At 47.2% G+C, this 13,494-nt stretch overlaps 1 protein-coding gene and 1 long non-coding RNA gene across 3 annotated transcripts in view; one reads left to right on the forward strand and one right to left on the reverse strand.

Annotated features, from left to right (window-relative positions):
• The window catches only part of LOC308470192, a 212,288-nt gene that overhangs the window by 168,891 nt on the left and 29,903 nt on the right, over positions 1 to 13,494 (forward strand). The gene's annotated exons all lie outside the window — the stretch shown is intronic.
• C2 (complement C2) overlaps positions 1 to 13,494 on the reverse strand; it is a 52,425-nt gene that overhangs the window by 26,601 nt on the left and 12,330 nt on the right. Inside the window, exons 7-11 of the mRNA XM_080991873.1 lie at positions 11,193 to 11,334; positions 9,730 to 9,861; positions 7,164 to 7,253; positions 1,570 to 1,710; positions 56 to 153 (exon numbers count right to left, since the gene is read on the reverse strand). Coding sequence (XP_080847999.1) covers positions 56 to 153; positions 1,570 to 1,710; positions 7,164 to 7,253; positions 9,730 to 9,861; positions 11,193 to 11,334 — 603 coding nt within the window. The remainder of the gene's footprint in view (positions 1 to 55; positions 154 to 1,569; positions 1,711 to 7,163; positions 7,254 to 9,729; positions 9,862 to 11,192; positions 11,335 to 13,494) is intronic.

Here is a 13,494-nt window from a genome sequence, read left to right on the forward strand (position 1 = left end):
TTAACAATATCATAAAGGGATGGGTGGGTGTGGACAGAGAGCAATCTCTACTCACGTTGTATTGGAGGAGCACGTGCCATGGGTTCTTCTGCTCCCAGCTAGCGCTTTCAGAGTTGTTCGCCAAGCCACATATATCATGAAGATCTCTGGGATCTGAGAGCATTGGAAAGGGAAGGGGAAAGAAAACCCGGTCATTTTCAACATGCTCACGTCATTTTCTTACTCTGCTTTTTCAGACTTTCTCATAATAGCATAGGAAACTATGGGATAAGCAGTCAAATACAACATTTCCTGTTTGCCTAGAGTGGACATGCAGGGAAATGTTGGTCCAGCCAGTTGAACTTCCTGTTACACCTGGTCTGGAGCATCCTTCCTTTGCATGTGACCAGGTAGGTGGGCGTGGCCCTTCCAGACCCCACAAAAGGTCCAGTCATGCAGCCACCTTCCTCTTTTGATGCCTTTTCTCCTCATGGACTGCACTGCTGCCTCTCAGTCAGCAGCACATGGGCCCATCCTTACGAGGACGTAAGCCACACTGTCTCTGTAACTATAAGCTAAAGTCTGCCTTCAGGGATCCAACTGTGAACTGAATGTGAGTAAACGTCTTATTACTTTTAAAAGAAGACTGTTGTGTCTTTATTCTTTTAGGAGGGATCTTACCAGGGGTCTTACCAGGAATAATAGAACTTAAGAGATTCTAACTAATCTGCAACTAGCTTCCTGCTGTGTAAAGAGGGAAATGTAGTCTATGAATAAACTCACTAACGTGAGTTAGGAAACATAATATTTAATCAATATATCCTCTCCTGCTACCTACAACATTCCCACAGAAACTACTTAAACCAAGCAACAGCATCAGGTCCATTTAGTTCAGTAATGTCCACACCAGGGTTGAGTGAACCTTTCTGGATTAAATCTGGCAGGTGGATGGGGCCGGCCACCTGTCAATCACCTGAAGTCAGCAGAAAGGAGCTTTGAAATCCCGAAGTTGGGACTTCAAAGCACCTGGCAAGGTGCTGCTAAAACAAAGGTTTTTTGCCCCCACTTCTCCATTTTAGCAGGCAATTCCAGGCAAAGTCCTTCCACCAGGAAGGGGTGTGAATGGAATCCAGCAAAACTGAGCAGGATTTAACCCCTGCTCATTGGTTGCTCAAGGATGTCACATGCCGGCACTGGGCCTGACTGGAAGTGGCCATCCAGGAATACAGAAGCTGGCTGCTTTTGGATTACAATGGGTGATGTCCCATTGTTTAATACCAGGAGGAGAACAGGTTCTTTAGATGTGGAAGCTAGGAAGTGTGCATATCTTCAGCATGAGGTCCAGGAGGTAAGAACTGGGGTTTGCAGTAGCCTTTGGAAACAAGTTTGACCACTGGGCATGCTCATCGAACACAGCATGCTTCCTCACTCTGCCCTTCCTCTTTCGATGGCCGTACCTTTGTTTAGTGTTTAAAGCCTGCAGACCCGGCATCCCCAGACAGTCTCCCATCTAAGTATTAACCAGGCCTGACCCTGTTTCGCTTCCAAGGTTGGACCCCGTCTTTGTTGAGTGCCAGAGAACATACACACCCAAGACATCTTCAAAGGCTGCCTTCAATTCCTTAAGGTCATTCAACTTGAAGGCGTGCCTCTCGCCCGGTTTTTTGGATGCTATCTCATTCATGGCGCTCCAATCTACGTCAACCGTTCCAACTCCAAATGCATAGATATCTGAACGAAAGAGGGAAAAGAGACAGAAAGCATTGCTGAACATCCCGGAAGCAAAGTCCAAAATCACCGGTGGAGCTTAACTCTCAAAAATTCATGCCACCAGCCACGAGTTGTTTTTGTGTTTTAAACTGTTTTTAATTAGCGCAGATGATGGCTCAGTTGGTTAGTGCGTGGTGCTGATAATGCCAAGGTTGCAGGTTCGATCCCCAGCTGGGGCAGCTGCATATTCCTGCATTGCAGGGGGTTGGACTGGATGATCTTCAGGGTCCCTTCCAACTCTACAAATCTATGATTCTATGATTTTATTTGTAATACGCCTTGAGATGGTGATTCAGAAGGCGATTCATAAGTATCGAATTGAATTTTATTATTACGGTCACAGACCAGTTCTGGCTCACATACAATATCAGGAAAATCATAAAACACAACAGGAATACATTGAATTGCAGTTGGGTATAACAGAGACAATTCAGATATAGGCGCAATTAAAAATAGATATTAAACCTTGATCACTAAAATATAACCTAAAATTGTCATTTAAAACCTAAATCATTTTGGTAGTACAGCTTGTTCCCTACGTTTTATGGCAGTCGCACAGAATTTGGCCACCCTTTGCGTGATCTCTAGATCCTTGTCCTTGTAAGTTAATTGTAACTACGTATAATGTGCCAACTGGCCTTCCAAGTATTGTTAAACCTGGGAATCAAGCTATGGTGCAGTTAGGCCGTTTTAGACTCTGGACTTAACAGTCTTCTGCTCTCTGCTGCCTTTACGACAATGTTTATCATTAAGGCTTCATGTGCAACATACTTGAGCTCCTTCTGTTGAGTGAAGCCCCTTGGACATCGGCCCTAATTTCCCTTCCCTCACAGCGCCACCTCAAACTTCCTTGTTGAGGGGAATTCCAGAGGACCAGGAACATTCTAGCGGTTCTTTCTAAAGTGTGTTCTCAGGAAACACAGCTGGGTTTCCTCAGAATCTAATCAGGACTCAGGCAGATAAGCTTTCCTGAAAGCGTGCCAACCAAACCGCATGTCACATTCCTCCCTGCTCAACAACTTATCCCAGGAGCGTCGGCTTGCGAGGGCGATTGTGGAAGGGAGGCAATGTTGCGTGCGGTGCAGTGCATGTGACATCACTTGTGTGATGTCGGGAGGAGCTGGGCTGGAGCCAAACGCAGCAGCAGCAGCGCTCTTTCAATGGCCAGTGGCTCCTTCTGCTGCCACCATTGGTGGGGGGCTGTTTTGACCAGGGGTCAGAAACCTTTTTCAGCCGTGGGCCGGTCCACCTTCCCTCAGACCATGTGGTGGGCCGGACTAAATTTTTTTTTGGGGGGGGGGGAAATGAACAAATTCCTATGCCCCACAAATAACCCAGAGATGCTTTTTAAATAAAAGCACACATTCTACTCATGTAAAAACACCAGGCAGGCCCCACAAATAACACAGAGATGCATTTTAAATACAGTGGTACCTCGGGTTACAAACACCTCAGGTTACAAACACTTTGGGTTACAGACTCTGCTAACCCAGAAATAGCACCTTGGGTTAAGAACTTTGCTTCAGGATGAGAACAGAAACCGTGCAGTGGTGGCGCAGCAGCAGCAGGAGGCCCCATTAGCTAAAGTGGTGCTTCAGGTTAAGAACGGTTTCAGGTTAAGAATGGACCTCTGGAACGAATTAAGTTCGTAACCAGAGGTACCACGGTAAAAGGACACATTCTACTCATGTAAAAACACACTGATTCCTGGACTGTCCACGGGCCAGACTGAGAAGGCGATTGGGCCGTATCTGGCCCCTAGTTTGCCTACCCCTGGTTTTGACCTTCCTTCCCCTCAGCGGCAGGAGGAGGAAAAGGAGCTGGTCACTGCAGCCACACTGCGCTTGGCTCCTCACTCAGCCTCTTCCACCTTCTGATTTTTGGGGACAATAGGAGCATCCGGCCCCCTCTCCAAAATATTGGGGGGTCCAAAAGGGCTCAGCCTCCATCAGTTGGCACCCCGACTTCTCCTCAAAAATATGTAAGGATTCCGTGAGCGATGCATAGTACACCGGAAGCTGCCCCAGCCAAGCACATTCTTTTCCGATATGAGGAGAATGTGTATTCGTAAGGAATTGGGGCACAATTGTTTTTGGTTTGTAATAAACAAAAATCTGCCCTTATTCCCTTATGGGGGACACAAGAGCCTTTATAGAGTCCTTTGCAGGTTCTCCATCGGTAGGAGAAAATAATAGAAGCCAACCAGAGAATACTGAGAAGCAAAGCAGCTAGTAAGCCTGATCTTTATTGAACTGTTGCAACAGGGTGCTCCCCTCACACGCAGGAGAAAGGAGGAGGACCCAGAACCAAGGTGTGCCTGCCCTTACATAGACCTTTTAAATTCCCTTCCCTGGAGCTCAAGACCACCCCTCCATACATCATACATACATCACAGAAGGGGTGTAACCCAAGACCACCCCCCACAAACATCATACCTACATCACAGAAAAGTCGGTCTACAACAGAAATTTGAATGTTGTTGTTTTTCCTGTTTGCCAGGTTATCTGATAATGCCTTATCTGATTGCCTTTCCTGGTAGTCTGGCCATTCCTTTGTGATGGTGATTACCCAATTCCTGAGACAATGGGAAGGTTCCCTCGCCCCCTCTCTCCTTGCAGAGAAAACACTTGGTCAGTTTGGGAGTCAACATGGTTTCAGGGTGGTCTTCCTGTGCTGGTCCACATATCTATGTACAGTGGTACCTCAGGTTACATACGCTTCAGGTTGCAGACTCCGCTAACCCAGAAATAGTACCTCGGGTTAAGAACTTTGCTTCAGGATGAGAACAGAAATTGTGCAGCAGCAGCACGGCAGCAGCGGGAGGCCTCATTAGCTAAAATGGTGCTTCAGGTTAAGAACAGTTTCAGGTTAAGAACGGACCTCCGGAACGAATTAAGTACATTACCAGAGGTACCGCTGTATGTGCTTGGTTGGTGCATTTTATGAACATTTATTATATATATAAAAGACCTTAAATTTTTTATTTCAGGTTCATTCATCGCTTCTGTCATTAGCATTTATAAGCCGGACTTAAAACAAAATGGTGCAAGTGTGAAGTACTGCAGTGCAGGATTCAAGCCACTTCCATTCATCACATACACCCAGCCCCCAGCAAGTCAGCATTCTGGGGCCACTGAGCATGTTCTAGGTCAGGACTCCCTCCCCATGACCCCTGTTACTAGGGTGGCCATGTGTCCTCTTTTTTCTAGGACATGTCCTCTTTTTCAGGGGTTAGAATTTCTGCCCGGGTAGATTTTTAAAAATTTGCCAAAATGTCTCTGGCTATACTTTCTGGAGGAGACATAGATGTAACTGGTGGTTGAAGACTTGCTTTCCTCTTCTCTTCTCCTGCCCCCCCCCCCCCGCAATATATCACAGCTTCTATAGCCTTTATATAGGAGGGGTATTTAAAATGAGAGTCGTCATAGTGCCTTCTTTTTTCTCTCTCTCTTCAAAATATTGCAAACCTACTGTTAGCTGCATGAGCACCAAGGTTCACAGCTTGGACATCATAAGTATTAGGAAACCGTATTGCGGAATGACTCATGCAATGACCCTAACGCAAGTCCCGTGAAACCGGGGAGTTGCCTGTAGAAGGTTTGTCAACTACTGCATAGCAAGATGGGTGTTTTCCTGTGGGTGTATCCTGCAACTTGACACAATATCCTGCACTGGCTCCCGGTGGAGTACAGGGTCAGGTGCTGGTTTTGACCTTTAAAGCCCATGCGGCCTAGGACCCACGTACCTACGGGACTGCCTCTCCCGGTATGCCCCACGGAGGACCTTAAGGTCCACAAATAACAACATTTAGAGGCCCCAAGCCTCAAGGAGTTTAGATTGGTTTCAACTAGGGCCCAGGGCCTTTTCAGCACTGGCCCCGACTTGGTGGAACGCTCTGTCAAAAGAGACTAGGGCCCTGCGGGACTTGACATCTTTCCACAAGGCCTGCAAGACAGAGCTGTTCCACCAGGCCTTTGGTTTGGACTCAGTCTGACCCTTATGTTTCCCTCCCCTTATGGTTTTGATCTATGGGCTACTTTTAAAATGAGGCTGCATTTTAAATTGCATTTTAACCTGTATTTTAAATTGGTCCCCCCCCCCCCATTATGTTTTTACTGTAATTTTACTGGTGTTAGCCGCCTTGAGTCCGGCTCTGGCCAGGGAGGTATAAATAAAATATAATCATCATCATCATCACCATAATAATAATAATAATAGTGTATTGGTGGTGAATTTATTCTGCTTTAGTATTAGTTCTGTGTTGCTTCTCCAGTGCATATCTGCAGGGGCTAGAGTGCAATAAAATCAGGACAAAAATGAGGTTGCAGACACAGCATACATTGAAAGCACATTTCTACACATACCACAAAAAATGCTGGGAACTGCGGTTTGTTACGGGTGCTGGAAACTATAGCTCTGCAATGGAATAATAGAATTATAGAGCTGGAAGGGACCCAAGGGTCATCTAGTCCAACCCCCTGCAATGCCAGAATCTTAGCTAAAGCATCCATGACAGATGGGCCTCCAACCTCTGCTTAAAAACCTCCAAGGAAGGAGAGTCCACAACCTCTCATGGGTGTCTGTTCCACTGCCGAAAAGCTCTTACTGTCAGAAAGCATTTGTGTGGAGTAAACTACCGTATTTTTTGCTCTATAAGACTCACTTTTTTCCTCCTAAAAAGTAAGGGGAAATGTGTGTGCGTCTTATGGGGCGAATGCAGGCTGCACAGCTATCCCAGAAGCCAGAACAGCAAGAGGGATTGCTGCTTTCACTGCGCAGAGATCCCTCTTGCTGTTCTAGCTTCTGAGATTCGGAATATTTTTTTTCTTGTTTTCCTCCTCCAAAAACTAGGTGCGTCTTGCGGCCTGGTGCATCTTATAGAGCGAAAAATACGGTAAGTTCCCAGCGTTCTGGTGTGGGGTGAAACGTGCTTTAAATGGATGGTGTGCATGCAACTTAAACCAGAAAGCTTGCAGAATAAAAGGTTTTGGAATTTGAGCAGGCAGTAGAAGAGAAGAAGAAGAGTTTGGATTTGATATCCCGCCTTTCACTCCCTTTAAGGGGTCTCAAAGCGGCTAACATTCTCCTTTCCCTTCCTCCCCCACAACGAACACTCTGTGAGGTGAGTGGGGCTGAGAGACTTCAGAGAAGTGTGACTGGCCCAAGGTCACCCAGCAGCTGCATGTGGAGGAGCGGGGAAGCGAACCCGGTTCCCCAGATTACAAGTCCATCGCTCTTAACCACTACACCACACTGGCTCTCGGATAGGCACTGATTGGAAAGGGAGCATCGTTGTCATCGTGACATTTGGGATCTGGAAGAGAGCTTCAGCCTGCCGAGGTCATATCTGCTCAGGTGGACCGGGCACCGTCCTTTTAACCAGCACTCAAATGAAGTAGGTTTATGTGACTTACCCAAGTAGTCTTTCCTGTTTGCTCTCACATTCAGAAAGTCTTCTATGCTGCGCACGGCCTTTGTGGGGGAACCTCCCATATTGGACTTCCCTAAGAGGACAAACAAAACCACACAAACAAAATCAGGCAGCGATTCCCACATTACACGCTGGACGAGAAATCATTAAAGGGCTCCAGTGTTCACTGTCCATAGCTGTCAACTTTCAGATTTGAAAATAAGGGATCAGCAGCCTCACCTGTCCCGGGGGCAGTCTACGGGATATCTAACAATCCGGGATAGCAGCAGGAAGCAGCGGGAAACAGCGCTGGAATAAGGGAATTTCCCACAAAACAAGGGAAGGTTGACAGCTATGGCACTGGCTGAGGCTGTACATTCTAAATAAATGCAGAAAGAAAGCCAGCGGGGTGTGTCAGACTAGGAACTGGGAGAGCAGGGTTCAAATCTCTGCTTGGCCATAAGCTTAAAGGGTGACCTTGGGATAGTGGCGTCGCAAGGGGGGGGCGGTTCACCCCGGGTGCCATGTCTGGGGGGGGGGGCGTGACCAGAAGGCACCCCATGGGGTGCTCGTCCCGTCACCCCGGGTGCGGCGGCGCGAACAGCCATCGCGCTGCCGCAGCCAGATATGGAGGATCCTCCATTCGCAGCTGCAGCCATGAGCAGAGGATCCTGCCAACGTCCATACGGTGCTTGGGCAGTGCAAGCAGCAAATCGCTATGTACAGTGCATGCGTGGTGTCGCACGCATGCACTGTACATAGCGACCACAAACATGCGCCCTACGTAGCGGCACAACGTGTGCCCCGGGTGTAAGTTAGCCTTCGTTTGCCCCTACCTTGGGAGTCAGTCACAGCCTCTCAGCCTAGCCTACTCTGCAGAGGAGGAGGAGTTTGGATTTGATATCCCGCTTTATCACTACCGGAAGGAGTCTCCAAGCGGCTAACATTCTCCTTTCCCTTCCTCCCCCACAACAATCACTCTGTGAGGTGAGTGAAGCTGAGAGACTTCAGAGAAGTGTGACTGGCCCAAGGTCACCCAGCAGCTGCATGTGGAGGAGCGGGGAAGCGAACCCGGTTCACCAGATTACAATGCTACCGCCCTTAACCACTACACCACACTGGATTCACCACACTACATCACTGCAGGATTGTTGTGGGGATTCAGTGAGGAGGGGTGAACCATGAACACCACCTGGAGCTCCTTGCAGAAGAAAAGAGGGGATAAATAAAGAAATTAAATTAAAAGAAAGGGGAAGGGGGAGGGAGGAAGGAAGATGAAGTCCTACATAGGCTATCAAGAGAAGAGAGAAGCAGCACTGCTCCTGGGCAGAGATGGTGATGCCGACCTTTAGAAATGCTACAGACAGGAGCAGAGAACAGGAAGCTGCCTTATCCCAACCCAGGCCGCAAGTCTATCTATTTCAGCATTGTCTACACTGACTGGCAGCAGCTCTCCAGGGTTTGAAGGCGGGGAGATTCCCAATCCTACCTTGAGGTGCCAAGGATTGAGCCCTTGCTAGAGGTCCTCCCCTTCCCATGCGTGCTGCAGTCCTAGGATGGGGGACTCCATTTGCACATTTTATGCCTCTCACCACTTGCTCCCTGCGGAGGCAGCGATGAACTGGGGCACTGGGGTGCAGTCAGGTGTAGGGGAGGCTAGGAGGGATGGGTGACTCTGTCTTAACTTCAGTTCTCGACATTTCCACATCAAGCCGCCATTTTGATAGTCCTTGCGAAAACCCCTCACCATTTTGGTGAGAATTTCTCCCAATTTTTGTGTGAGGTTTTGCCGAATATGCAAGCTTTCCCCTCACATTTCCCCTCACATAATGCATTTTTGGACGGTTGTTTTCTGCAATTCATGCACACAGATGACACTTTACCCATGTATATGCATCTGTGAGCAAGTTACTCGGCTGCAGAACCACAAAATGGCTGTGTCTCAGTTTGCATATTGCTTCAGAAATTTGCAAATTGGGTAGATCCACCTTTAAATGTGAACCAAATCCAGTTTCTTCCTCGTCTCTACTTGGGGCCACAATGATCACCTAGTAGTTCGCAGGTAATAATAATAATAATTTTTTATTTATACCCTGCCCTTCCCAGTTCAAAAACCGGGCTCAGGGCAGCCAACAACAAATTTAAAACGCTTAACTGTAAAAGCAGCATAAAATACAGTATAAAAACATGAATAACAATAAAATTCAAAGTTCAGAAATCAAATTAGGGAAAATCCATCTAATAAGCATTAGATAATCCCCAGGGCTAGCTGGCTGAATTAGTCCTACTTGGGGCAGCGAGGAGGCCAGGGGAGAATTAGCGGTGGGGTCTCAGACCGGGTGATGTTCATAAAAGGGGAGGGAGAGGGAAGAGAAGGGAAATAAAAGATCAGGCTGAATTCAAATTAAAGGCCAGGTGAAATAGCTGTCTTACAGGCCCAATGGAAGGAGGTTAAATCCTGAAGGGCCCTAGTCTCATGGTAGGCAGAGGGATTGAACTCTCTGGCTTCTGTGCAACCTTCCTCCTATTATGGGGAGGGAGGGAGAAGGTATCTCCCCATTTCTCCTCACCGTCTGTGAACAGGATGATGGCGTGACGGATTTTGTCCCACGGCACTTTGGTAAACAACTTCTCATTAATCATCATCTGGTACACAGAGTCGAGGGCATCTTGAATGTTGGTTCCCGTTGCGTTGCCGTGGTCTGCAAGAGGATGGCATTGGCATAGGTTTTTAATTTGTTCTACACCTCTTTCAAAACTCGGGACGCCTTACAAAGCGGAAAGGGTGGGCAGCGCGTTGAAACATAAAATAAATGTAAGATGTTGAAACAGCAAGAGCAAATCAAAGGAGCTGAAACAACAGCAAGGTGAGAGAGAGAAAAATCCCAAAATTTAGGCACTAGTCACATCAGAGCCGTCTTTTCCATAGGGCTTAGTGGTGCGTTGCGCCAGGGCGCCCGCCTCTCAGGGGTGCCCTAGCGAGTGGGGGAGCTGCGCAGCTTTGCCATCGGCCTCCCCTTTCCCTGCACGCCCACCAGCTGCGCCTCGCGAACCATATGGCTGGCGGGTGCGAAGCTTGCCTCCCAAGCTTTCGCGGGAGGAGAGCGATCCCTACAGGGCTTAGGATGGAACCTGCGCCCTGCCAACTATAGTGGTAAGGTAAAGGTAAAGGGACCCCTGACCATTTGGTCCAGTCGTGACCGACTCTGGGGATGCAGAGCTCATCTCGCTTTACTGGCCAAGGGAGCCGGCATACAGCTTCCAAGTCATGTGGCCAGCATGACTAAGCCGCTTCTGGCGAACCAGAGCAGCACACGGAAACGCCGTTTACCTTCCCGCCGGAGCAGTACCTATTTATCTACTTGCCCTTTGACGTGCTTTCGAACTGCTAGGTTGGCAGGAGAAGAGACCAAGCAATGGAAGCTCACCCCGTCACGGGGATTCGAACCTCTGACCTTCTGATTGGCAAGTCCTAGGCTCTGTGGTTTAACCCACAGCGCCACCAGTGGTACCTCGGGTTAAGAACTTAATTCGTTCTGGAGGTCCGTTCTTAACCTGAAACTGTTCTTAACCTGAGGTACCACTTTAGCTAATGGGGCCTCCCGCTGCCGCCGCGCGATTTCTGTTCTCATCCTGAAGCAAAGTTTTTAACTTGAGGTACTATTTCTGGGTTAGCACAGTCTGTAACCTGAAGCGTCTGTAACCCGAGGTACCACTGTATATGGCTGGCTGGCGTGCAGCTTCCTTCCCAAGCCTCCCTCACCCCACAACCCCAGGCTTCCCTCCGTAAAAGTAGCATTTATTACTACTTGGGAGGAGGCAGCGGCAAGATGAACATTTGGGGGCGCTGGGTAGATCTTTGCACCCCGGCGCCACTTATGCTAAAGACGGCCCTGAGTCACATGTGCCCTGAAGACACATTTTCACCACCACGAGAAAAACCTGACACATTTGCTGGGCCCTGAGTTTCAGAAAATACATTTTGAACGCGCAGCTGCTCAAAAACGGGGTGGGTGGGAAACCCTCTCAGCACCTTTGTAGTTCATCTCATTTTGAATCTTCTCAATAACGATTTCTGTATCTTCAGCTATATCATCCTGGATGTCGACGATGGTCTTGGGCCGGCTGGCGTAAGAGATTACAGAGAACCTGATGGGAACATCAAAGCTGGCAATCTGGGAAGGGGAGGAAAGAAAGAAGAAACAGGAAAACAGAGGAAGAAGGAGAAAGAGGGGCAGAGGAGGTAAAAATGTGGTTCGATGGGTTCATGTGATTAAAGGTTTTACTATTATTTTTATCACGGCCTTCAGCCTAAGGTCCAAGGGTGAGTTACATTAATGAAAACACAATATTAAAAACAGCTTGAAACAACTTAAATTACCACCAAAAGTGTATTTCAGTGACTGATAATATATATTCATTTCCCTTCAAGGAGAATCTTTTTATTTGTCTTCTGGAGAAAAATCCACCATTTCTGGTCTGGTGTAGCGGTTAGCGTGTCGAACTAGAATGGGGTTGAGGCCTTGAGCTCCTTGGAGGAAAAGATGGCATAAATGTAATGATGATGATGATGATGATAATTTTATTAATTATACTCCGCCCATCTGGCTGGCTTGCAGCATATATAAAACTTAGTAAAACATCAAACATTGAAAACTTCCCAATACAGGGCTGCCTGAAGATGTCTTCAAAAAGTTATGTAGTTCTTTATCTCCTTGACATCTGATGGGAGGGCGTTCCACAGGGCGGGTGCCACCACCGAGAAGGCCTTCTGCCTGGTTCCCTGTAACTTTGCTTCTCGCAATGAGGGAACCAGCAGAAGACCCTTGGCGGAGGACCTCAGTGTACATTTATATATTTGTAAATATATAAATAAAGGCATGTTTACATGACTGCTGTAGTTTCCTCTCAAGGAACTTGAAATATACTCGGAGTTGAGAGGGGATTTCATGCTCTTTATTCAGCTCATAGTGGTGAGGAGGAATGGACGTTCCCCCAGAATGTCTGCTTTATATACATTATTTACACAATGGGCCCCAGGTGATTGACTAATTCCGGGATTCACCTGTAGGCCAATCAGGTTGCAGATTCACTTCCACCTGGAGCTGGATTGGGTGGCTCCTGTGGACCAATCAGACTGCTGCATTCTGGACCCTATTGTTCTAGGACCAATCAGACTGCTGCATTCTGAATCCTATTGTTCTAGGACCAATCAGACTGCTGCTTTTTGGATCCTATTCAACTCAGTTCAAAACAGAACTCCTACAAATTGTAGTTATGACAGGATTATCATTCCCCAACTCCATCCATTGCTTAGTTACCCAGAGTGCCTTGAAAGAAGACTCTTAATGAACTGGATATTTATTTTTTTTAAATTTATATACCCCTGCCTTGCCCTCATAGTTCAAGGCAGCTTACAAAAAACCCCAGTAAAACACAATGCTGTGTAAACGGAACTATATATAAAAGGAGGAGCAGAATCGAAACTAGCAGTAAAGCAGTTTAAAAGCAAACAGCAGTTAAAAAAAGACAAAAACAACCCAAGATAAGAGAAACCAGAGTAAAAACAAACAGCAGTAAAAAACAAAACAAAAACCCACACACACAATATTAATAAAAGCTAGATAGAAGGGAAAATAGAAGGATTGCACATAAGGGTAGTAGATGGTGATAACAAAGGGGCAGGCAGAGTTGCTAAATGCCAAAGGGGCATTTTAAGTAGGAAGTTCTTAACGCTGCAGAAAAATGTCAGCAAAACAGGGCAAGGCCAACCTTCCCAGGTATATGAGATCCAAAGTCTGGATGTGGCAACAGAGAAGGCCCTTTCTTTGCTTTTAGATAGGCTGAAACTTTGCCACAACAAATAAAACAACCAAAGGCTTAACAGCCCAGTTTGTATTTTTGCCTAGTTGCCTTCTCTTTCCTTCCTGCTCTGACCGAAGAACCTAGTCTTCAGCAACAGTGACTCAGATAAAGGGGGTCTGGCCCTAAGCGAGCCCCCCGTTTTCTGGCAACACCTTTGCCCCAACCAAATGTGGGCTTATGGGTGTGGGGTAAATTTTATTCCATCAACATTTAAAAGCGACTCTGCCTCATTCCCCACTTTCCGAAACACTGCCATCTTCCCAAATCCACACTTTTTCCATTTTTTTGCAATGTGCTTCTTCAGCTAAATGACGAGTACAGTGGTACCTCGGGTTACATACGCTTCAGGTTACAGACTCCGCTAACCCAGAAATAGTGCTTCAGGTTAAGAACTTTGCTACAGGATGAGAACAGAAATCGTGCTCCGGCAGCAGGAGGCCCCATTAACTAAAGTGGTGCTTCAGGTTAAG

This window comes from Podarcis pityusensis (assembly GCF_964106645.2).
Source record: "Podarcis pityusensis genome assembly, chromosome: 2".
In the NCBI taxonomy this organism is placed as follows: domain Eukaryota; kingdom Metazoa; phylum Chordata; class Lepidosauria; order Squamata; family Lacertidae; genus Podarcis; species Podarcis pityusensis.